Consider the following 26,287-nt stretch of genomic DNA (forward strand, 5'->3'; position numbering starts at 1 on the left):
TCCCTTGTTTGGGAGGATTGAGTCTGGGCAATCCCCCAATCTCTCGCCACACTCAAACAGGCCAAGCGTGTTTTGTGCATCTCCACTTGTCTCCATGGCCCTGAGGCTTCGAGAAGAGAGCACTTGTGTGAATGTGTGCCTGGGCTCCCACTGTGAACTGATGGTGAAGCTGGCTGCGTTTTGGGATTGACTCCTTAGGAAATGCAAAAGTTCTAGCTAACCTGCACTCCCATTCCCCCTGCTTTGCTGGGAGGAGTCTCTCTGGCTTTTAATTGTTCAGATTTGGCTGTCATTTACCTTGAAAGATAAAATATTTACTGATGGCTTATGAAATCTTTGTTCATTTAAAAAATATTCCTGGTCATTGTGACCAGAGCTGAAAGGACACACTGATCTTCTGATTTATTTGAATAAATATATATATGGCATATGTATATAAGTTTTCATTAGATTGTTAAACGTGCTTTGGTGCACATAGGAATATAATAGCAAAGGGATACCCATCCTTGTCTGCTGTCTGTAGGGCCAGCTATAACCAGTGCTGAGGGAAGAGGGAGAACACTGTCAGTGTTCTCTGCTTAATTGGGCCGCTATCAGCAAGATAACCGTTTAGGTCAGGTGCCAGGTCAGCATAACCTGGGCAAAATCAACCTAATCTATGGCAGGACCAAGTATCAGCAGCCAGCTGTGACACAACCTAGGAAATTAAGTAATGTGTTTATTGTAAAATTATTGTAAATGATCTAGTAAAACTTACTAGGATAAGTAGAAACTTTTAAACAATTGAGCAAAAGGCTTATGAGATAATCAGTTAGATGCCAGGGTATGACTTGATTTCTATTATTCTATCTGAGGAGAAAGTATGATTGCAAAAAGGGAAGTGTTTACATAAACTGATAAAAAACTTGAGAATTCAGCAGAACACAGCCACGTGTTCCTGAGCTTTCTTCCATAAAAGTCTCACCATGTCTGGCAGAGCCCCATTCACCTTCACTATGAGGGGAATCATACTGGCATTAGTGCTCACCCTCGTAGGTAAGGCTACATATCCCTCCTTCACCTTTTCCAAACTTTCCTTAAGTTTGGTGTCAGTGACTGGATCTAGATTGAACATTACTTACCTGGTTTTTCATCTCTTTTTGTAGGTAGTCAGAAGTTTGATATTGGTGAGTAAATTTCCTTCTATAACTATTTTCAGTGAATTTGCTGTTATTTCTATTTGCTAGAACACGCTTATGAGTCTTGTGAAAATGGTTATTATTTCCCACAGATCCTGGATTCAGTAGCAGAAAGAGCTACCTGTACAGTTATGAAGGCTGGGTGTTGAATGGGCTTCAAGAAAAGAATTTAGCCAAAGCTGGCGTGCGCCTGAGCAGCAAACTAGAGATCAGTGGGCTGTCGGAGAACATCTACCTCCTCAAGGTACTGCATCTCCTAAATGTGCAAGAGTAAGCTAAAATCACAGCTGTAATTGCATCTGGCTGATCTGGGGTGTAGGAAAGCTGTGGTAAGCACAACCAGACACTTGTTACTGTAGGTATCAGAGAATGGTCTGCAAGCTGCCATTTCAGAGGTGACGAGTCACTTACCTGTGTTTGTTGTGGAGGTTGTTTGTAGTGGCTGTTCCTCAAGACTTCATATAGGAAGTATAATTGCTAGAGAATGGCAAACTTACTAAACAGCATTTAAGCCTGCTCTAAGGTTTGATTCTAGGCTTAGCACTCATTTCTAACTCCTATGGGAAGCCAGGACTTGGGTGTGTAAAATCATTGTCATGAAGGCAACTGATAAGCATAGACTTAAAAAGTGATAAAAGCTAAAGATAAGAAGTGATACATGATAAAGGTGAGATTAAAAAGTGAAAATCATCAAAATGGAGTATGTAATAATATTTAGTGTTTGAATAATGCAGTACAAGATCTGTACGTGTGAAATCATGCCTCTGCTGATGTCAGCAGTGATAGGACCTAATTCAATTAAAAATAAATATGCTTTAGAAATATACTTTCCCTTCTTTAATTCAGTTACAAATCAGAGGTTCTCTTTGGAATGCTGAATTCAGTGACAGCTCTCACCAGTTGTATTGAACTGTAGCTCTTTCAATATTGGGGGCTAGGGACTGCATTTCACACTATAGACTTTGTCCTGAAATTCTTGTTTGGTGTGCACTAGCCTGTGCTCTGAGGCACCTAAGCTGATAGTAACTTTGCCAAAGTTACTGAAATTTCTTCTTATTTACATTGTTTCTTAGTGTTTATGAATATATTGTTCATTGTTAAAATATTTTGGTTGATTTAAATAACTAACAAATGTAGTAATTAGTTTAGTCCAAAAAAAGTTGCATAGGAATAAGTTCAAAGGACACATTCTAAAACTGCGTATTTTTTACATTTAGAATGATATAAGCTTTTAAAATGCTAAATCCAAAGCAGAATATTTATTTTAAGGTTGAAAAAAGGGAGACTTTAATTTTATATGCTAACTGCTTCTATAAGATAAAATAGTGTTGTTGACCAGACAGGACCTGCACAGGTTTTACAATAGTGTAAGCACAAGACAAAAACTGCTCTATGATTTTCTAAGCCTACATTTGGAAGAAAAGAGTATCTCACTAGTGGTTATATTAATTTCTTCCGATCTGTTTGCATATTTAGTACCAAAGTGATTTTATTCACCTAAATATTTTGATTTCCTCTCAGATCCGCTCCCCACAACTCGAGGAATACAATGGCATCTGGCCCAGGGACCCATTCACTCGATCTTCCAAAATCACCCAGATGGTTTCCTCATGCCTTACCCGGCCCTTCAAGTTTGAATACAACAGTGGACGGGTTGGAAACATTTATGGACCAGAAAACTGCCCTGATACTTGCATTAACATAGTGAGAGGAATACTGAACATGATACAGATAACCATTAAGAAGTCACAGAATGTGTATGAATTGCAAGAGGTGTGTTTCTTTCCATTCTAAAACTATTTTGCTGAAAGGATGTGTTTATTCTCTTTAGTTGGTCTTCCTCTGGGTTTCTGTCTGTTTGCATCTACTTTTGTATGTTTGTAGTAAGAAAAAGGTGATTTTCATTCATATAGAAGTGAATGTATGCATGTGTGTTTGACAAATTATCTGGGCTGAACTCTTCCTAAGACATCTGTCCTTAAGTCTTAACATGCAGTTTTTTGGAGAAAAAGAATTATTATCCATGAATTTATTTGTTATATGGCTTCCATAATACAGCTACTTGACCAATTTTATTTGCTAACTGTTGATATTAATTAATTACTTTTTAATTTTAAACTCTATCTGAGTATTGCTCACATATTGCACACCTATTATTTAGTGCAGTAGGAATGATTATATGTAATAGTAACAGCTTAATTGAGAATCTTCATTAAGTAAAACTTCTCACATGGTGAAATCCTGATCTAATTGGGAAGTCTCATTTTCTGTATTCATCTGCTAGGCTGGGATTGGAGGTGTTTGCCATACACGGTATGTCATCCAGGAAGACAAGAAGAACAGCCGAGTCTCTGTAACCAAAACTGTAGACCAAAATAATTGCCAGGAAAAAGTGGTGAAGAGTCTTGGCATGGCTTACATCTATCCCTGCCCTGTTGACATGAAGGTATGTGAGATGTGAAAAGATCTTCATGATTACAAGCGTGGCCGTTGTGTTTCCATTCACGCTTTGGGTCTCCCTGTCCTCCTGCAGAAAGAAAGGATCATCAAAGGGACTGCGGCTTTCTCCTACAAGCTGAAGCAGTCAGACAGCGGCACCCTGATCACAGAGGTGGTGTCTCAGCAGGTGTATCAGATCTCACCCTTCAGTGAACCCACCGGCGTCGCTGTCACGGAAGCAAAGTAGGTGGGACACGGGCTTGCTTCACAAAGTGAGAATAATTATAGGTTCTATCAGTCCTCTTCACCCCCAAATTAAGTGAAATGAGAATTGAGCTCCACAGCAGTTGAATGGAGATGTATAATCACACTTGGAGTTTCCACAGTCCAAAACGTTCAGCAAACCATTTTTTATTTGTACCCTGGTCAAACTGGCATTACAATTATATGGAAGAGAATGAGAAAAGCTGTTTTTTTTGCTTATACCATAAACTTTACTGCTCTGTTTTTTCTGAAAAGGGACTAACTTGTAATGTCAGCAGGAAGATGGTGCATGTAGAAATAAGATCATTCATTATACCAGGTCAGTAGCTCTCATTCAGCAGACAGCAATTTTGCTTTTCCTCAGAAACAATTTCATTGTAGATTACTCCAATGCCATTTTGTTCTAGATAGAAGGCTTTACTCATTAGCAAAAGGTTTGCGTAAGAAAAAATGTTAAAGAGTAAAACAGATACCATCGCAGTATCACTGAACCAACAAACAAACAAGGTGCATGGGTGAAGAGAGATAATGCCTTTTTCCTGTGGCACTTGTCTCTTGACAGACAACAACTCACCTTGCTCGAGGTCAGGAGTGAACGGGGGAGCTCCCCAGACATCTCTCTGCAGAGCTACGGGGGCCTTCGATACCAGTTCCCAGCAGTACTGCCACAGATGTCGGTGCAGCTCATCAAGACAAAAAACCCTGAGCAACGGGTAGAGTATTTTTTTCCAAACTGCTTTCCAAATTAAAAAAGAAAAAAAAAAGTGATTGTAAATTCCAAAGAATGTAACTACGTATGCCCTCTATCTTGTGTTTTGCAACAGATAATTGAAACACTGCAACACATAGTCCTGAATAACCAACAAGATTTCCATGATGATCTTCCATACCGTTTCCTGGAGCTCGTCCAGCTCTGCCGCACAGCAAGCTCTGACACCCTTGAATCCATCTGGAGACAATGTTCAGATAAACCCCGCTACAGGTATTTCATTGTATCGACCTATAAGGAACTCTTCTGGTTTTGTGAGAACTTGGAGCTAAAATGAAGGATTTTTAAAAATTCTGTTTGCAGGCGATGGCTGCTGAGTGCAGTCTCTGCGACAGGCACCACAGAAGCACTCAAATTCCTCAAGAGCAGAATCCGAAGTGATGACCTTAGCTACCTTCAGACTCTTCTAAGTGTTCCCTTTGCTCTCCATTTAACAAAGGCTGATGAACACACTGTTCCAATAGCAGCAGTGAGTAAAGCCATGTGAATCTTTCCTGTCTCACCAAAAAATAAGGATGGTGATCATCCTTAAAAAGGAATAATGATCAACAACCTGTGATTAAGTACATTGGAGGCTGGATTCTCCTCTTGTGTACACTAATTTTGTGGAAACATTGACCCATGAACTTGTTTTGGCGTAGCATTTATTAGAGGAGACTTCTATGTCTTCATTTCTCTATATTGATATAAAGCCCTTTTCTTGTTAGAGCTTTTGGGAATAATTCCCATTTTAGTTTGCTGAGATCACGCAGCATGCCTTCTACAGACAAAACTTTGTCCTTTTAATCTCTTCTGAAACAAATGGTGATTGGGGTGTTATGTGACTTGTGAAACTCTTTCAATTACACACTAGTTCATGAAGTGGAAAATGCTGCAGGAAAAGTATTAGTGCAAACATCAAATACGTTGGCACAATAATGAACCATTTATTCTGAACAGGATTTTTGCCATCTCTAGCCAATATTCTTAAACAGGGAAAGTGAAAATGATGTGAAAATGCATCATTAATATAATTGAGTTGCACATTTTTCTAGAGATATTCCTTTTATACATTGATGTTTATCCATAATCTTAATGTTTTCAGTGTTATGTTCAGTTGACAAAGATCAAAATGTAGCTATGTTAGCTTATATGTGTAAAAACTGGTGGGGAATTAGACTCCTAAGTAAAGCTTCCAAATATAATGTCTACAACCTACTTTAATTTGTTTGGATGAGAACAGTAATCATTCTGAAATAGATCCCATCAAATAAGACCTCATGATTTTCCTGCTCTGAAAGCTTTGTGAAGCACTGACGAATTATATGACGAATCAATTTTTTCCCTCTTCACAGGATTTAGTGACAAGTTCTCGAATCCAGAAAAATCCTGTGCTTCAACAACTTGCCAGCTTGGGATACTGTTCTGTGGTGAATAGATACTGTTCTCAGACCTCAGCTTGTCCTAAAGAAGCTCTGCAGGTGGGTGGCTTTTTGCCAAGTTTATTTATTTTTTTTTTTAAAATGGCTTAGTAATGTTCATTATATTAGCTACGTTCTTTTAAGATGCAGTATAAGAAGGGTGACTGAAAATATAAATATGCATTTTGTAGGTTTTCTTCAGAACAAAGGCATCAAATAATTTTATCAATGCAGTCATTTGCTTCATCTTTCAAAATACAGTTTTCACATTGCAAGGGTAAAATCCTGAGAGGAATCACCACTGAGTGATTTTATTAAAGCCAGTTGTTTATTGTGGTAGGCTTCTCAGTGGGTAAGGGGGACACTGTGGACAGTGTACACATTAAAGTGAGAAGGTTGAACTGTGCTTTGTTTACAGCCCATCCATGACCTGGCAGATGAAGCAATCAGCAGGGGCCGTGAGGACAAAATGAAATTAGCTCTGAAGTGCATTGGCAATGTGGGAGAACCAGCCAGCATCAAGCGCATCCTGAAGTTCCTGCCCATATTTTCATCCAGTGCTTCTGATATCCCCATCCACATTCAGATTGATGCCATAATGGCCTTGAGAAAAATAGCTTGGAAGGACCGCAAAACAGTATGTAGGATCTGGCAGATTTTCTTTACTTGGTGAATTAGAATATGTACCATAAACATAATGATTTTTATGGTGTTGTGTGTGGATTCAGCTTTTTTTTTTTTTTTTTTTTTAAAAGAATCTTTTTAAGAACAATACTATACAGTTTTACATTCAGTTGGTGTTTTCTGCCAAGGTGGAATGATAATTAGTCAGATTAGGAATCTTCTGGAAGGATATCAGCAATGTTGCTTTTATCATCTGTTGTAACCAAGTCCTGTGCTAATTATATATAGTGGACACTTAGCCACCTAAAAGTCAGATATAAAATTTAAATTGCCTCTGTAGTCAGGAGGGAGAGACACTTTCTGTTAAACTCTTAGTCCAAATGTCAGCATTGCTCTGCCTCTTCTAGACCCTTCCCCTGAGGCTGGATGGGTCACCACTGACCCCACACTGAGGCTGTGACAGAAAGTGTAGGCAAGACTCCCACCTTTCAGTTAGTTTAGGTATAGGACCTACATGAGAAACCATTCACTCAGACTGTCTTTGGTGAACGGCTGAACTCTTTTAAAACTGGTCTAAAATAGTGAAGCATGCTCACCAAGTCAGTGGAGTTACCTCAAATAATGAATCTGTCTTCTTATCTACATTTTTTTCTTCCAAAGATGTTCACTGATATTTGAATGTCAGTAATGCACAAAGCAGTGCTGATGCCTTTTTGATTGTCACAGTTGACTCAGTACATTGATAGACATTTATTTTAGGTTCATTGGCTCCATGGGGCTATTCCACTGTGGCCCCTTCAGTTATATGAGTAAAGTTACGTGGAACTTAAAAAAAATTAAAAATAGATCAGGAAATCTATTTCTGCAGGGATAATGATCCCCTCTCCCATATTTCCAGTTTGCAAAATGGTTTCAGTTGTTGGTAACCCCAGACACTCTTTTGTCTCTGCAGGTGCAGGGATATCTCATCCAGATCCTCGCTGACGAGTCGCTTTCCCCCGAACTGCGGATGATAGCTTGTGCTGTTATCTTTGAGACAAGGCCTGCCCTTCCCTTAATAACAACCATTGCCAATGTGGCCATGAAGGAGAGCAATTTGCAAGTGGCCAGTTTTGTGTATTCCCACATGAAGGCTTTGTCCAAGAGCAGGTTGCCGTACACCTACAACATGTGAGTAGAGACAGGAACAAAGCAAGTGCTCTTCTGCAAATAATGATCTGCATGTGCTGACAGCTGAAGTCAGTTTATTTACTGAAAGGTTGCTTGTTTCTGGATGCTATTACCTTTCTCATTTTGTTTAGATCTTCAGCTTGCAATATTGCTCTTAAGCTGCTGGCTCCCAAATTGGACAGGCTGAGCTATCGCTACAGCAAGGTTATACGTGTTGGTGGTTACTTTGGTGAGTGATTCAGTGATCAGGAAACTTGCATTTCAGAAATCCATTCTTAAAATATTAAGTCCTTTGGAGAAATATGGCATTCTTTGTTTCAGTGAGAAATTAAATGTGAGACTCACATGTTTAGGGTAGCCATTTAATAATTTCTGCCTAAACAGTTGTATTTTATTTAATGCTGTATCTTACAGCTGACAGTGGAAATAGCTGCAGAAATATGATCTTGACTGATAACCAGAATGGTTAGAAAAAAGTTGTCTCTTGTTTCCTTTTGCCATAGATAACTATAAAGTTGGTGCTGCTGGAGATGTCTTTGTAATGAACAGCCCAGGAACGATGTTCCCATCAGCAATAATTTCCAAGCTGATGGCATATTCTGCAGGGTCTGTGGCTGATTTGGTGGAGGTAAATATTTACATAAGTCAATAATAAATCAAATTAAAATTAAAACTAAAACTGCTCACAAAGTTTCCTCTCTGTAAGCATGTTTCAGACTGCTCCTCATGCTGTTTTGGTAGGCTGGTGTCCGTGTGGAAGGCCTCACAGATGTCATCATGAAACGAAATATTCCATTTGCTGAATATTCCACATACAAAAAGATAAAGGAGATTGGAAAAGCGGTACGTATTTTCAGTAATACGTGTGAGTTATGTGAAGTGGCGTTGGTGATGCTTGTCACTCTAGCTAAGCCCTGTGTCAGGGGGTAAACTATTCTCCTAGGAGTCAGCTCAAGTGTTTTTGTGAAGGTGGGATGTTCAGTGGGGACTGCAGGGGACATCTGCCATGGCTGCAATAGCTTCTGTCACTCGTTGATCTGACTCTGCCTCCTCTGCACCTCAGAGATGGCTGCAGGAGGAGTATAGGAGGGAAGGGAGTGGCAGGCATTGTAGCACAGTGTGTCACATGCCTGGCTGGCTTCTTACTCTCTCCCTTCATCTACCTCACCTAATTTACAAGAATATGCCCTTGTCTTCAAGAGAATTTTTTTTTTTCCTGTGCTTTCAAACTGGGTTTAGTGGTACTAACAGCCCATACCCTGCATGTGAATGTTACTGTATTGGGATACCAAACACTTGTGGGCATCTCAATGGTGGAAGAAGTCTGAATTAGTCCCATCATGCTACTTTCAATTGGAAATTGTACAAAGGAAAGGGGCAGCTTGGCCAGTGATGGGTTTAGTCACCTGGATCAATTATCATTTGTGACGTGTTGCATTAAGAAAATTGTTTCTTTATCTGTTCCCCAGCTGCTGGGATGGAAGGAGCTGCCAACAGAAACCCCCTTGATATCAGCCTACTTTAAACTCTTTGGCCAAGAGCTGGCCTATGTCAACATCAATAAGGAAGTCCTACAACAGGCTGTGAAGGTATCGGGGCCCCCTACTTTTCTTTGCAGTATTGGACAGTGTTACACTTTCCTGCCCGACCCCTTGGATCTGTTCCATTGCAGGCTGTTGCAGAACCTGCTGACAGGAGCTCGGTGCTGAGGAGGCTGGCGGGCCAGTTGCGCAGTGGCATTGCGGGACAGTGGACACAGCCGGTGTGGCTGGGAGAGCTGCGCTACATCGTCCCCACCTGCACCGGCCTGCCTCTGGAATACAGCTCCTACAGCACTGCCCTGGCCCGGGCTGCGCTCAGCGGTGAGTCGGGAACACAGAGAGCGGCTGAGCCACCTCTGAGCAGGGGAGCAGAGGGACACGGGCTCGGGGGGGCTGGAGAAAGAAGTGGAGAGCCAGAAGTTAGAAAGGTTAGAAGTTAGGAAAAGAACCAGTTTTTGTATTGGAGGGTGGGGTGGTGAAGATGTCTGAAGAGAGGTTGGATGCACTGATATGTGCATTGTCTTTGAATGGATTGAAGACAGAAAAGGTGAGATGAGAGCCTGGGAAACCAGAGAGAGAGAGGCCACAACATTCAAGACCGAAAAAACCAAGAGCTGCCTGGGGAGCTGATGCAGACATGGGTAGAAGGAGGTGGCTCCTGAGAGATACACACGTGAGCTGAGAAGGATTAAGTGTTGATTTAAAAAGATTAAAAAATAAAACACAATCAAAAAAGAACTGTTAGTAACATTAAGAAGGCAGGAAGAGAAGAGTGCCTGTGAAAAGAGACACTTTTCTTTTAAAAGAAAAAATATGCAAGTGCTAGTCCTCATCAAGAAGTTTATTCAGTGATCACACTGTGAGCTGTGCAGCAGACTTAAATTAGGCAAAACTGAGTCTAGTATCTGCTGACACTGTGTAAAGAATGAAGGGTGATGTTCATGTGCCTGCGCTCTCCCACATACCCACTCTTTGCTGCTCCTGGTTTTTAATTTGTTAGTTTGCTTTAGTAACATCTTTGCAGCTCTGCCCCTTCTGTGTATTTTCTTTTTGTTTGGAATTTTTATTCTTTATTTTAAAATAACAATCTTGTAGCCAGGTTGGGGAGGCATGGATTGGATGGATGGGCTACAAAATGAGTAGAGCTTGTCTGAACTGCTGATCTCCAAGATTAGTCAACAGCTGAGAATATAATTGGTGACTTGTTATGAGAAATGTTCCTCTGCCACTGGCACTTGTTCATTGTCTTCTTTTAAAGTTTAAACTTTGTAAAAAAAAGGCAACCTCAGCATATCTGTATAAATATTAATACTGAGTTGGTGGGAGCAGGTGCTACAGTGGGGGGTCAGGTTGCCACTGTCAGGCAGCTTAACAGGCTGGAGAGGATGGCCTGACAGGAGCGTGGTGAAATTTGACAGAGGCAATTCAAAGTCCTTCACCTGAATGGAGTAACCCATGCATGTGTATAGGCTGGGCAGAGAGCAGTTGTGCAGGAAGGGCAGGACAACCTGGTACAACAAACCAGCAGTGTGCTCGTGTGGTGATGAAGGCCAACTGTGTCATGGGCTGCAGAAGCAAGAGCAGAGCCAGTGTGACAATGATTTCCTTCTCTATTTAGCACATTTGTGGCTGCACCTGCAGTACAATGTCTGGGTTTGGATCCACAGTACAAGATGTTCACACTTGATGTGAGGAAAGATTGGAGAGCAGAGGCTCTTTAGCCCTGTTCTCTGCATTGTCTTCTGACTTCCCATGTTTCTGAAATTTTGATGTTACACTAATTATCAAACTTTCAATCTGGGTCAGCTCTTCATTTTCTTAGTGTATTTTTATTTTCATTTTCAATATGTTGCATCAGAACCTTTGCCTATGTAACCAGCTTCCTCTATATTTTCAGTATTCTTCAGAATCATAAAAGGTGTCATGTGCCCCAAAGTCTCTCTTGTTTTCCAGCCATATTTGCTGCACTAACAAAACCACTACCTCCTAGTGAAAACTGCTTATGTTTGACCCCTTTCTTTCATTTTTATGATGTTTAAATATTGTTCTTGCATTTGCAGTTGATGGAAAGATAACTCCCCCTTTAACTGGAGATTTTAGACCTTCACAGTTGCTTGAATCCACTGTGCAGATTCGTTCTGACATAAACCCCAGGTATGGCAGGTTTCTAAGGCTTTACATATGAAGGAGGTTTTTAAGGGAAGGCAGAACCACATGTGTAAAAAGAGCACCTTTCTTACATCTGACTGCTGCGCTCTGTTTCAGCTTATACATACAGAAATTTGCAACAATGGGTGTCAACACAGAATACTTCCAACAAGCTGTGGAAATCCAAGGCAAGATCCTGACAAGAGTGCCAATAAAGTTTGATGCCAAGATAGACATGAAGCTGAAAAATATTAAGATTGAAACAAATCCATGCCATGAGGAAACTGAGATAGTGGTTGGAAGGTACGGGAGCATCACTTCAGAATATTGTGTGTTGCTGAAGCATGACAAAGTTCACTATTGACTGGCTTCCCACAGAGGTCTCTAGATAGGCAGAGTGACTCTTCAGAGTGTAGCAGAACCTTTGGGATAAAGCAAGAGAAAGAAAAATACAGTAGTTAATAATCAGAAGATACCTTAATTATTTAGGAATGTAAATTTTATATTTATTTGCTTACTATTTTGTGTTATTATTTTTTATTATTTTATTGTCTTTTAAGGATTTTGATTTTTATGTTTGAAGGAATTTTTTTAATGTTTTGGAAATGTCACTTAAATTTACCCAGATTTTGAGAATTTCCTGTAATACAAGAAAATTGTATTTGTCATGAACACTGTTTTGTTTTCAACATTTCTATTTCTAAATTCATATATAATCCCTGTGTTCAAATATCTTACCTCAGTGCTGTCACATGATACTGACAAAGATGTATTTAATCCAGAGACAAGGGGTTGGAATAATTCACCATTTTTTGCACATATCTCAACAGACATAAGGCTTTTGCTGTATCAAGAAATTTAGGAGAATTAGGTGTTGAAAAGAGAACCTCAATTCTCCCAGGAGATGCTTCATCAAATATTGTGGAAGAACCTTTCAAACCATCAGATAGAGCTTCCAGTGAAGATTTCACAAAGGTAACCTATGTTTTTTTTTTTGCTTATATAGTAATACTTACCCTCTCTGTAATGGATGTCTGTAGTTTTGCCTATGACACACTCCTGGTGGTATTCATGTACTCATCTCTAACGCAGCGAGAAGCTGACAGCACGTCAAGGAAACATGCCTATAGCTCTCAAGAGGATCTTCGCCACATCACAGGAAGGAAAACTCATAAACGAGACATTTGCGTCAAGCTGCATCATCTTGGGTGTCAGCTCTGCTTTTCCAGAAGGTCACGAGATGCCAGTTTCCTGAAAAATACGTATTTGCACAGACTCATCGGAGAACACGAAGCTAAAATAGTCCTGATCCCAGGTAAAATACTGAGCATCTTAGGCTTGTCAGTGCTATCTGAAGTGGTGTAACTTTCTAATGTGTGCAATTGGTGTGTAGTTGAAACAGATGCTGATATTGACAAAATTCAGCTGGAGATACAGGCAGGATCCAGAGCAGCTTCCAAAATAATTCATGAAGTAAACTCGGAGTCTGAGGAAGAGGGTGAATCATCTCTGTATGAAGACATTCAAGCTAAACTGAAGAAGATTCTAGGCATTGAAAATGTGTTCAAGGCAAGTGACTTTGAATATGGCAGTGGGGAACACTTTCCCCTAAATGAGAGCAAGAATTTGAAGCTCAGTGTGGAAATCTGGCATGGCAAAGAAGGGATGGGGCTGTTTTGAAAGGTGCCATGCTGAGGTATTGCTCCTGCAGGGTACACCCAGCAAGGTGGGCTGTGCTGGGCTGGATTTCAGCTGAATGGAGTGGATATGAGGGAATTCTGCAGCTTCTGCAGAGAGTGAGGCAGGGAGGTGGTTTTTCCTTGAAAAGCTGATGTGAGAACCCAGCTTTGTCTGACACCCACAGAAGTTTTACCTTGTAAAAACAGGACCAGATGTATTCTCTCTTTTGCACCTCTTGGACTGTGTTTGCAGATTGCAAATAAAACACACCAGAAGAAGCGACCTGCAAAGAAAGAAAATGCTGTGCTTACAGAGCTTGGGGCAGACCCTGATGTAAAACATCCCTCCAGTTCATCTGCCTCCTCAGCTGTCTCCTCTTCCTCATCATCTGCTGTTTCTCCTCGTCGTAAAGAGGCTGGTGATGAAGATGAGAATGATCAAGAAGAGCAAGCGAGAAACAAAGATGCAAGCAGCAAGAGCAGCAGTAGTAGTGGCAGAAGTAGCAAGAGCAGCAAGAGCAGTAGCAAGAGCAGTAGCAGTGGCAGAAGTAGCAAGAGCAGTAGCAGTGACAGAGGTAGCAAGAGCAGCAGCAGCAGCAGTGACAGAGGTAGCAAGAGCAGCAGTAGCAGTGACAGAGGTAGCAAGAGCAGCAGCAGCAGTAGTGACAGAAGTAGCAAGAGCAGCAGCAGTGACAGAGGTAGCAAGAGCAGCAGCAGCAGTGACAGAGGTAGCAAGAGCAGCAGCAATAGCAGTAGTGACAGAAGTAGCAAGAGCAGCAGCAGTAGCAGGAGCAGTAGCAGCAGAAGTAGCAAGAGCAGCAGCAGCAGTAGCAGTAGTGACAGAAGTAGCAAGAGCAGCAGCAGCAGCAGTAGCAAGAGCAGCAGCAGCAGCAGTGACAGAAGTAGCAGTAGGAGCAGCAGTAGCAGTAGCAAGAGCAGCAGCAGCAGCAGCAGTAGTAGTAGCAGCAGCAGTAGTAGCAGTAGCAGCAGGAAGTCATCAAGTCATCACAGCCATGGGCATCACTCAAGATATGTGAATGGCAGCAGCAGCAGCAGTGAGTCACTGAGCCACCATAGCCATGAACATCATTCACGACATCTGGAAGGTGGCAGCAGCAGCGCATATTCCAAAATATGGGTAATTTTGTCAGTAAATTGACTGATGCTACTAATGTTTGTGAATCACGCTCCTGGTGGTGGCTGGCCTTGCATGACAAATCAGAACATTACGAGTTGACCAGTAAATTTTAGCACCATAAAATTGAAAAATTTATTCAATAAACGCACCCGCAAGCATTGGTACAGATGTCTGCTTCATCTCAAAAGTTTCCCTAAGTTTGTTGAAAATTACATTACTGTCAGGAAATGGGGTTTTTTTTGACAATTTACTGTCCATAAATATTGCATATTTCTGTCTTAATTCTGTGGTAGAAACATTAATGCTTTATATAAATCACTTCATCTTGCATTATGGGTTTGTGACTAAGCATACAGAACTATGTTTGAATGATAATTAGTAAATTTCTTATTTAATTCCCAGTTCTTAGATTTTCATATAATTGCAGAATTTCTTTTCCTCTGAGACTTCTAATCTTCTTGTTTTTGTCATTTTCAAAGCAGTCTCGTGAGATTTATCAGTACCGCTTTAAATCAGCACATAGACAAGAGGTGAGTTTTTCTTTCCTCAGTGAAAGAAGTATGGAATCTGTCAAGAGTCAAATGGAGACTTTAAAGGCAACCTGTTATCTCTGTTGAGGAAAATTACAGCACTCATAACATTAGAACCATGGTGGTTCTTCTGAGATGGGTAAAGACAAAGAGCTGTGTTCCCTTTTGTGCTGTGCATACAAAGCCACTTGTGGCTTTGCAAAGGAGATGAAAAGTCTCTTCCAAAGCAATGAGAGAGAGTGGAGCTGCACACTTTGGAGGAACCATCAGAAGCTTGGTTCATTTGATTAGCTTTGATCACCTGGTTTCTTGGGTTGGAATCACTGCAGGTACACAATAAGGCTAGTGATGTGGACAAATGTGGGAGGACACCTTTTTTTATAGTATTTTGGTTGAGCAGATTCTTACTAGGACATGAGCCAGCCAGAGCAGCATACTTGATACTAGTGTTCCTCAAAAAGTAGCGTTTCAGCAGTGTGTGTCCGCTCAGATGCTCCTTTCCATTCAGTTGGTCCATTCAGTTTTTCTTCCAGTTCATCAGGTCTCTGCAGAATTTCTGGTCTTTCATGTTGAAGTGAGAAGCTGACTAAATTTGACTTGCTCTGGTCCATTGTTTTTTCATTCAGGGAATTCTCATCTAGATATGGTCCTTATGGACTGTGAAGAGTCAGATATGCTTGAGCAAACAAGATTTTTCAGAGTTAGATCCTATGTACTAAGCAGGACAAAGCCCACTGCGAGTCATTGAGCTGCTCAAGGTTGGAATACACTTACCAACTCCAAGTGCCATGAGAGAGAGTATTGTTCAGCATTGCCTCATGCAATTTCTTCAAGCATGCTTTAAAGTTACCCTCTGAAGCCTGTTGTGGTTTGATTTTGTGTTTGGTTTTTTTTTGTAGTTCCCAAAAAGGAAACTCCCAGATGACCAAATTAGAAGCTCACATTCCTCTGCCAGATCCAGTCGTGCCTCATCTCGAGCTTCATGGGTTAGTTGCATCATTTTTAGGGGATTTTGACAGCTTGGAATTATGTCAGAGTGGCTGTGCACTGACAGTAATTGTATATAATAATAATTACAATAATAATGGGAAGGGAGAAATCTCTTGAGTCTCAGGTATATGTCAAGACATGCCCCATAGTTCCCACATGCACTTTCCTGTGCAGTGAGGATCCTTCTTACTTGCATCACAGCCCCCTTCCCTCATAGAAATCCCACCCAACAGATGTTTGCAGAGGCTCATTTTGTGACCTCTGTAGCCTGGAGGGAGATTGAGGTGCTGCGGTGCCAGTGTGAGGACACTGGTGGTGGCAGCCAAGGCTCAGAGCAACCTCAGCAAGAGGCTTCTTCCAGAGGGGACATGGAGCACCTGGGCTCCTCACCACCACTCGGGCAGATGTGTGCGGGCTTGAGAACGATGGAGTGAAGATATTGAAGACATAATGCACTCAAGGCTGCTCTCCAAGGGAAGGGGTTCTTGATGTTGAAGAATATGTCCTGAGTTATATTCTGTGCTGGGTTGCTGTGCAAACACAAAACCTGAGTGCCCCACACAACTCACAGCCAAAGTGTGAGGAGAAAGCCAACACAAGACCCAGACAGAAAAACAAGAGGAGACAAGCTGGGCAATGTTTTTGCTGTGGGAATGAGTGACGCATACAACTGACAGCTAATGTTGTTCAAACTGAGCCACTTTCTTTTATTCACAGGCTGGGTAGTAACAATGAAGCCCAAATCATATAGTCATTACTGTATTTTAATTATATGAGTATTTCCATGGTATCAGCTGTAGCTCAGGAAATGGCACAAATTTTGGCTCATAAAAACACAGTGATAAATCCATCTGGCATGCAGAGGCACGTGCACATTAAAGACATATGCATGAGGTTTTTTAGGCATGTAAATATGTGTGGTACATATGCTGGTGTATATTTGTGGTTCAGTTGTTTATTCTTCATTTATCCATCTAGATCTTGCATCTAAAACGTTCCATGGTAACTCTTCTATAATTACGTGCTTTGCATACTTTCTCCCCCTTTCTAGCCGAAGTTTTTGGGAGACGTTAAAACACCAGTATTAGCTGTTTTCCTGCATGGCATCCGTGATAATAAGAAGATAGGAGGTCTCCAGCTTGTGGTATATGCTGATACTGACTCCATCAAGCCCCGGATGCAGGTATTTGTGTCAAACCTCACAGATTCAAGCAAGTGGAAGCTCTGTGCTGATGCTTCAGTCATCAATGCTCACAAGGCAGCGGTAAGGCTCAAAACTAGCTCTTAGAGCTCTATATGCAGCACAGGAAAACAGTGCTCCAGGCATTAAAAATGGACCGTTGTTCCTCCATCGCAGGCTTACCTGAAATGGGGACGGAATTGCCAGGACTACAAGGTTTCATCTGAGCTGGTAACTGGGCGGTTTGCTGCCCACCCTGCTGTGCAAGTGAAGCTGGAGTGGCCCAAGGTTCCTTCCAGGGTCAGATCCATAGCAGAATGGTGAGAATTGAGTGTTTAGTGACACATGTTAAGAGTACTGGTCAACTAGGAAAAATCAGCATCTGCACACGAGGTTCTAAGGCTTAAGTACTGGGTGATATTTTATTCTCTGATCTGTTCAAGTACTGCCTTTGGACATAAAAGCTGAGTGGGATTACATCTTATTTTAATGTACAGTAACTCTTTATATTTTCCATAATTACTGGAAACCAAGAAACAGATCCTTTCACTGAACACTTGAAAAGTAGAGAAGAGGGTGGGTGTGAGGACATAACCAGGGATCCTGAAGATTATTATGGTACTTACACACAGATGTGAGACAATCTAGTTGGGATGTGTGCAGCCTTGTTTTTCTCCATCTCACTTAATCTTTCTAATTTGAACTTTTGAAGGTTTTACAAATTTGTTCCTGGGGCTGCATTTATGCTGGGGTTCTCTGAAAAAATGGACAAGAATCCTTCTCGACAAGCCAGGGTGATCGTGGCTCTAACTTCTCCAAGGACATGTGATGTTGTTATCAAACTTCCTGATGTAATTATGAAATATTTTTATCACACTTCTTTTTTTTCCTAGTAGAAAGTGTGACTGTTTAATTACAGTGGGTCAATTTGGATAAAGAAAAATTAAGTTAGCATCAGTTTGGGTGCAAATGATGAAAATTACTTTTATGTATTTCCACCATTGTAATATTTCATAGAAGGAGGTCTATACAGTGATTTTTTTCATAGAGAGAGATGTGGGTACTCATAATGGCATGAGTTTCCATCTGTAGTATCTCTAAGTGTTCACCTCATCACCTTTGAAAGGGAGTAATTAATTCTCTCCCAAATAATACCTGAATGACTTCTCTCACACCATGAGAGAAAGCTGAGCAAAAGCAAAAACCTCATGGACAATGAGTTATGTTCACGTAAAGTCTTTGCAATGAAAGTAGAAGAAATAGGAAAAAAAACCCTAGCTGTTTGCTGACACAGGTGCATTTTGAATGTGCTTTTGAATTCCTTTTCAGATTACCCTCTATGAAAAAGCCATGAGGCTTCCCCTGTCACTTCCTGTAGGTCCAAGGATACCAGCTTCAGAGCTGCAGCCTCCCATCTGGAATGTCTTCGCTGAAGCCCCTACTGCAGTGCTTCAGAATTTGAAAGGTCAGAGTCTAATTGGGTTCAGAAGCATGACAACTTCAGTCTCACAATTTATTTGGACACCTTCTAAATTTTGCTGGCATTGTTAATCTCCAGTTAATTAGGAAATGTTCTGTAATAATATGAGGATGGTTCAACTGAGAGAAAATATTGTGCGTGTGGTACAGAAATCATCAGCATTTCAGGGATCAAGATACTAATTATCTGAACTGATAACTTTTAAAATTTCTGGTAATTATTTTTTGTTAGATAGAAGAAAACCTTCTATATAATTTATGGGAGCTTAGTAGCCAAAAGTCCCTGTAAACTGTATGAAAATATCACATAGTGAAAAAAATAGAAAGCTAAAATAATATGACAGTAAAAATAAACCCCACCATTTAATGGCTTTCTCTCATGGAAAAGAAAAAAACTCACTGGCATGTTTTTTTAACCAGCTCAATGCTCAGTTTCCTACAACAAGATCACAACCTTTAATGAAGTTCAGTTTAACTACACAATGCCAGCAAACTGCTACCACGTCTTGGCTCAGGATTGCAGCTCTGACCTTAAGTTCCTGGTGATGATGAAGAATGCAGAAGGAGCTGTGAACCTGAAAGCAATCAACATCAAGCTTGGCAATCAGTAAGTAACTTCTGCCAGATGCTGGGAGCATGAGGGACCTCACTGTCCACATTTAGCATGAGAGGAGCTCCAGTCTGAGCTTTCCTGCAATGGTTAGCAGCCCATGGAGTTTCAGCACTCCCCTTTTTTATTTGCCATGCATATTGAATGTGATGCTCTTATCCTGCATCTTAGGTGGCAAGAATACCCCTGATGTAATTTAAGCATTTAAATGAGCTTATGCTCTGAGCAGTGATATTTAGTGAGCAGGAAAATGCCTCTGTCACTGTGAGTGTGTGAATGTGGCACAGGCAGGGTGTGAACACTCTTGTCCTTGACAGTGAAGTCGATATGCGCCCTGCGAACGGACGGGTGAAGCTGCTGGTGGATGGGGCCGAGAGCCCGACAAACGTTTCGCTTACATCTGCTGGTAAGTGATGCAGCAGATGTTGTTTGATTTTTACATATGTTTTAGGAGAAAGAAGGAAAGAGAAGGGATCTGTGAAGGAGATTTGATCAGTTTGTAGTCAATAGGTGTTTCTTTGGCTTTAAGGTAATATTTAAGAATATGTATATTACTCACTTGCAGAGGGACATTTAGAAAGACTGATTAGAGTGTGAAGCTCTTGAGTAGCCTAAATAAGCAAGTTATAATTACCATGAAGATCCCTCATTTCTTGTATGTCATTGCAGGTCCTACTGTAGTTCCAAACTGGAGAAGTGTTTTGGCTATGCTATCAAATTTTGCTTGATTAAAACTTTTTGAAGTAGAGCTTTTCTAAAATCCACTACACATGACTTGTATATTCATGTTTTTCTCAGTTTGATTTTGGGTATAAATTTGGCTTGCATTCTGGCAGGGAAAGGTATGGAGAACTGGTGAAACAACCTGCTTGATTCTCCCAAAACAGGAATAGTTTTTTTCTGTGAAAGGTACAGGAAGACCTTGTTTCATCCAGTGCTGTGTAGTCAGGGGCTATATACAGTGTGGGTATTCTGAGTAAAGAGCTGCAAGATATGAATTGGGCTAAATCTTGCTGAAATTGGGTTAGCATGTACCAGGGCTGAGCTCTGTCTTATTTGTTATGTATTTGGGAAGTGATAATTGTGCTAGAAATGGCTCCACTGACAGCCATGGTGTTCCTCTTATTTCCATATTCCAGTGCAGTGTACTCAGAGCCTTGCTGATCTGCTCAACTACAGAGATACTGTAGACAGCTCAGTAATAATTTCTAGACATAAATGTGATTATGTTAATAACCCAAAGAAAAATTAATGAGTCTGTGATCATTAATACTGTCTTCTAACCTTTTGCAAACACCCATTTTCTATGTATGTTGCTTTGTTTTATGTTTTTGTTTCTTGAATGGGGTAACTGAGGAATTTTGAAGAAAAGAACATTTTAGAAACATGACAGTTGCTTTTTATCTCGTAAAGAAGCTAGGTTTGGTCTGGTTTTGTTTGTTTATTTCTTTTAGGCGCTTCTCTGTGGATCCACAGTGAAAATCAAGGGCTTGTACTTCTCGCTCCAGTCTATGGCATTGATAAACTGTACTTTGATGGACACACATTCAGGGTATTGTTCTTCCTCTTCATAAGATTGGGTGTTTAGAAATCTCCATGGGATTCCCTTAAATCTGTGTGTATGAGGGCGTACAGCAGCAAAGGCAAGCATGTGCAGGGCATAAAAAAATCCCAAAGGGAAGGTGATGCTACAGGATTGCACAGTCCTGCTCTTTATTTCTGAGTATGAGAATGAGAATCTTTGATCAACAAAAGTACTCTGTTCTTGCAGTACAGATGTGTGTGGGGAAGTGGGTCTGGTGAGTGTACACACACTCTTGCCTGTGCAAGAAAAATGAGTTTTCAACTCCTGACCACTGTTCTTACAGCCGTATAATTCTTAAAAAAAGCAAAAATACAGCCATTCTTTTTACGTAAATAAGTGGTTTAAAGTCTGCACTAATATTAATACAAAGCTGGAATGTAAGAGGTTGGTAAACTGTTCCATGTCTGTCTCTTGTACTACTAAAACAACCACCAGAAATAAAATTCAGCATATTAATAGTCTATTAATAGAGCATGAAAAACTTAACATCCTAGACTGGCGTGGTAGCTTATAAGGACTGTAGCAGTTACAGATTCTGCAGGCCCACAGGAGTTTGGCATCTGACTGTCAGACCCTTTTGAATTTTTATCAAAGAAATTTTAAATGTTTGTGCATTATCTTACACTGTAAGGGACCTGCATAGCAAAATATGTTCTCCACAGGTATTGCTTTTGTTTTTTTACTTGAAATACTTCTTGCTTCTGTTTCCTCCAAGATCCAAGCTGCTTTATGGATGGCAGGGAAAATGTGTGGACTGTGTGGAAAATACGATGCAGAAAGCAAACAGGAATATCGGATGCCCAACGGATATGTAGCTAAAGATGCAGTGAGCTTTGGGCATTCTTGGATTTTGGAAGAAAAGCCTTGTAGAGGAGGTATGCAAGCTCTAACAAATTTAAAATAATATTACTGCAGTTGTTCAGAAGATGTAAAATCTGTTCAGAAAATTTAAAATTATTTGTTTTGGAACTAAAAAGCACATTAGAAGATTAATTATTAAGTTATATATCAAGTTTTAAAATTACTTGCAAGTTGAGAAGGAAATAAGAAATCACAGGTTAAACAAGCCAAAATATACGACTTAGTTGAAGTTCAAAAAATAAGATGAATCAAAATCTTTGTTTCAGTTTTGAAGTATTTTAGAAGAGGATCAGAAAGAAGATAAAATTCACACAGAATGCTTTGATTTAAGCACAAGAGCATTTTCTGGACACCAATTTTCAGCAACTGGACCATCAAAAAAATCAGATTGGGATTAGTAGTTATTACCATGGCTGACCACCTGGTTTTTGAACCAGTGCAACCTGTCAAACAAAGCATTCAAGTTCATGAGCAGTTCCAGGGATTTAATTACATGGTTGAAATAAAAAAAAGCTGCATTTAGAGTGTTTCATTAGATTAGGATCTTATGGTGTGCTGCTGCTCTCAGCTGAGGTTATGATGCAGCACCACACCACAGTGCTTGAGGAGAACAGGCACGTTGCATCTGTAGAGACTTGCCCTGTGGGAAGGATGTCCTCAGTCCCTGGAGGTGGCTTGTACACATCTAGCTCAACATCAGCTGCTATTCTTCCATGTTTTTGTCACAAATTCTGGGCAGCAAACTTGCTTTAGATGGATATGGAATCCACATGCGCATCCACAATAATATTCCTGTGGCTGGTGGTGACCATGTTCTGTTTCCATTGAACATATGGTAGAAGCTGCTGAAATTTGAAGGCATGAAACTTCTAGCTAGGAATAAATTGTGGTCTATTTAGCTTCTCACTTGTACTTTCTCACTGGGAATCCAAAATGAGATCAATATTACTTGTTGCCAGCAATGACTGTTGCTGTCTTTCTGCACCAGTTCTGTGTCTGAATGACATTGGTAATAATGCAGTTCTTTAGTGATTTATTTGGTCAGAAATCTCCCCTTTAGTTCCACTGCTGAATATTCAACATTTTAAAATGTGGTTTGACAGCTACTCAGTAAGGCAGTTTACCTTGAAAAATGTTTCTTAGAAACTACTATGTTTCTGTATCCTGATCTAGAAGTAGACCAGTTGCATTTGAAATTAGCTTTCCAGGCTCCATATCTGACAACAACAAGCTGATTTGAAAGGTTTATCAGTCAGTAAAGCTGCTTCATTTATGATCAAACCACAGTTGTCACAGAGGGAAGTTGTTTGCAAATTGGCAGCGTTGGCAGATGGGTCCTTGTGGGGAGGTCTGGAGCTTTTGAAGGTAAGCACATAAGTTGTCCTCGATGACTGTTGCAGCCTGCAAGCTGCGGCGCTCCTTTGTGAAGCTGGAGAAGACGGTTCAGCTCGCTGGGGTGGAGTCCAAGTGCTATTCCACGGAGCCCGTGCTGCGCTGCGCCAAGGGCTGCTCCGCCACCAGGACTGCTCCAGTCACCGTTGGCTTCCACTGTCTCCCTGCTGGTAAGGCAACAGAAATCCTGCCGAGGAGAAGCTGAACACAAGTATAAATAGATTGTGACTTAGTTAGTCCATTTGAAAAATATGGATAATATAACATAGCCATAGGTAGGCGTGGACTTAGTGCCCTATTGACAGAAGCCCTTTCCCTGCTTTATTAATAGACAAACATTCCTCCAGTGAGGGAGATGATTTTCTATTGTGCATTTACTTGTTTTCATTGTACTGGAATTTAAAATCCAAACTGAACTCTCCTTCATGGTGCTTAGTGCTAAGAAGGTAAGGGCAAGACAGCAACACAGTCAACACTGTGATTCAGCTGAAAAGCTGTGTACTGCAGCCTGTGGAGACTGAGCCATATATAACCAAGTGCAGCATCCCAAAAGAGGGATCCTTGTCTTGCATTTTTTATATATGGCTGCCTTTGGATGTGGTCCTAGTTCACTGAGCTCTGATTTAGGTACTAGAAGGGCAGGTGTGGACAGGATTCTTGCACGCAGGCCTAGTGATATAGAAGGATTTATTTTCTATATGTGTACTGTAGATTATAAGACATTAGATAAAGTAGAAGTAGATTGTACGGAGCACAGAATTGTATTTGTTTTCAAAGTTTTTTTCTTAAAGATCATAACATAAATGTATCAATAATAAAATTCTGCGTGGAAGTAGTAGCTTTCAAGATAGATCTGGCTTAATAATGAAGTGTGTTTCCTGGAACATCTCTGTGTGACTTAGACAAATATAAATATGTAAATCAGTGAGCCAAGCCTGCTGTAATTAATGACTAGTGCATGGTAATAGTGCATGGTAAACACTGTACCTTACTTGTGAAGTAAACTGTTTAATTTTCATTTCTTGTTCCCCATCAGATTCAGCTACCAGCCTGACAGACAAGCAGATGAAGTTTGACCAGAAGTCAGAAGATATGCAGGACACTGTTGATGCACACACAGCATGCTCTTGTGAGGATGAAGACTGCAGTGCATGAAGCTGTACATTTGCAGCATAGGAAAAAATAGAAATACTTTCATGTTTTTATTGTGTGGTGTAAAAAACCTTGTCTTAAGGAATAATAGAGATACTAAATTAAGTACTTCAGCATGTTGGAATCTTTCCAAGTAATTTAAAGTATTAAACTTTATTATTGTAGAAAGTGTTATGATTGCCCATAAATACCTGATTTCATAATAAATCCATGCATGGAAAAAATTGTGAAGGCTTCTGTATTTCACTGGTGGTGGAACGAGGAGGTCTGCATAGATTCTCCTTATCTCCCATTTCATAGACTTCTTGAGTTTGTGGCCATCTTCTGTGCACCAGGGTTGCACTGGGAATTGGGTTGGGTAGCTGTGGTACTACACTACTCCTGCTTGTTCCCCCTGTGCTTCCTTCCCTGGTGCTGGGATCCTGCGCACCAGGAGCTGATCGCCGTGGTGCGATGCTGCACCCTCTGCAGCAGCCACGCAGCCGTGGTGCTTGGCCAGAGCTCTGTGATGAGCCAATGCTGCTGAAGGGAGAAGCAGGCTCAGGGAATAAGCCTGAATCTCACATCCCTGGGCAAGGCTACTCTGAGGGAGCCAAGAACAGTTTAAGTTTCTGGTGCAGCACATGTAGAAGCTACAGTGAATTGGTGTCTTTGAGCAGGACAGGGCAGGGTTTCTCAAGCACAGCACCTGCCAAAGGCTCTGAAGCCGAGCCAGGCCTCTGCACTTTGGGTGAGATGCCCCAGCTCCTGTGCCCAGCAAGAGTCGTCGCTGCAACCACCAACAGGTGGGCTCTGCCCCCACCACAGGTCTGTGTGAGCACGGCCAGGGATCAGCTCATCCACCCTGAGCCCAAAGGACTCCAGCAGATCTGGAAGGTGTTTTCTGCTTGCCTTAAAGCTGTGTTTGCAGGCTGAGTATGCACACTGGGTGAATGGGATTTTGAAAACACTTGAGAACATTCCTTAAAAATTGAGTTGTTTTGCTCTCCCCAGCTCCTTTTGCACCTTCAAAGGATGCACATACCTGAGTATTCCTGTTTGGATATCAGTTTTATAGTTCAGAAAGGTAAAGTCCTTAGTACCAAAAGAAATATGTTTGAAAGGTCTAAATATACCGTTCTGTGCAGTTTAAATGCTTCCATGGTAACCTGCACTGCAGGATGATGGGGAGCAGCAGCAGCAGTAAAGCCATGAGCTGCTGGGTTTGCTGCTTGCCTGGAACTCACGTGGAGTGAGTTCCAGTGATGGAAAGCACAGACTTTCCAGGTAACCTCGGGCTGAATCCTGCAGAATGCAGGGTCTTGTGTGGTCCCTGTGGGTGATGCTGGCAACTTCCAGCTCCAGCTGGGGAGGCCATGGGGTTCTTTACTTCCCAACATGCCAAGGCTGGAGCACAGTTTTGGAGGGATTGTTTTCTACCAGCCTCAGCATTCAGGTGTGTTGAGGCCTGGCAGGAGGCCCTGGGTGAGCACCACCCAACCACCAAGGCAGCCAGAGCAGCTGTGGGACTGCAGGGTATGTGGGCTGCAGGTGCCCACCTCATGAAGGTCTGTGGAGAACCCTCAGCCTCTGCTCCCCTTCCCCACTGCCATTGTGGAGGGAGCTGAGCATAGCTCGAGGGAAATGTTGTCCAGGGCAGGTCCTGGGCTCAGCAAAACTGTTTGTCACCCTCACAATTTTCTTAGTTTTGGTGGGGTTTTCCTCTCTTTTTAATTCCGGTTATGTCTTTCTGAGTAATACTAGTGTAAAAAGGCTGTGAGTATATGGGGGCAAAGGCTGGGAGTTGAAATTCTTCTTGAGGTACTGAAGAAGTGACCTAGAAAATGAGATGTTTCAGTTTTATAAAGAAATTTCTAGAGACAAAGCCTTTGCCAGCAGGTTTAGGTGACCCTTGAAGCAGAAGAACAGGTGTCCCCATGGCAGCAGCGTGGCTGGGATGACCAGGGGTGCAGCATCTGCTGCCCGAAGGGAGGGATGGGGACAAGGTTCTGCAGCCCCAGGCTGCAGCGCTGGTGGTTTTGGGGAGACCCTGCCTTTGCAGCTGGTGCAGCCTGTACAGCTCCCAGTGAGGACCCTAATTTTGAGGAAAGCTGTTTGATTTTTATTTTGAGGAGTCATTGTTATAGTGTGATGTTTCAGTGATATAGTGTTATAATTT

At 41.3% G+C, this 26,287-nt stretch overlaps 1 protein-coding gene across 1 annotated transcript; it reads left to right on the forward strand.

Annotated features, from left to right (window-relative positions):
• The first annotated feature begins 965 nt into the window (after positions 1 to 965).
• Positions 966 to 24,305, forward strand: LOC131580983 (vitellogenin-2-like). Its single transcript, XM_058842810.1, has 36 exons — positions 966 to 1,035; positions 1,146 to 1,166; positions 1,271 to 1,422; positions 2,700 to 2,951; positions 3,463 to 3,624; positions 3,712 to 3,860; positions 4,444 to 4,594; positions 4,706 to 4,863; positions 4,954 to 5,119; positions 5,985 to 6,110; positions 6,469 to 6,687; positions 7,627 to 7,844; positions 7,976 to 8,073; positions 8,348 to 8,472; positions 8,586 to 8,687; positions 9,314 to 9,433; positions 9,517 to 9,706; positions 11,446 to 11,539; positions 11,651 to 11,836; positions 12,364 to 12,508; positions 12,626 to 12,848; positions 12,927 to 13,102; positions 13,466 to 13,697; positions 13,911 to 14,350; positions 14,830 to 14,880; positions 15,780 to 15,866; positions 16,922 to 17,134; positions 17,228 to 17,370; positions 17,763 to 17,901; positions 18,380 to 18,515; positions 18,950 to 19,136; positions 19,457 to 19,545; positions 20,594 to 20,691; positions 21,440 to 21,599; positions 22,986 to 23,147; positions 24,014 to 24,305. Exons 1-36 carry the CDS (start codon positions 966 to 968, stop codon positions 24,130 to 24,132), a joined length of 5,559 nt encoding a protein of 1,852 aa, XP_058698793.1. The 3' UTR covers positions 24,133 to 24,305.
• Positions 24,306 to 26,287: the final 1,982 nt, after the last annotated feature.

Source organism: Poecile atricapillus, chromosome 7, assembly GCF_030490865.1.
Source record: "Poecile atricapillus isolate bPoeAtr1 chromosome 7, bPoeAtr1.hap1, whole genome shotgun sequence".
Classification (NCBI taxonomy): domain Eukaryota; kingdom Metazoa; phylum Chordata; class Aves; order Passeriformes; family Paridae; genus Poecile; species Poecile atricapillus.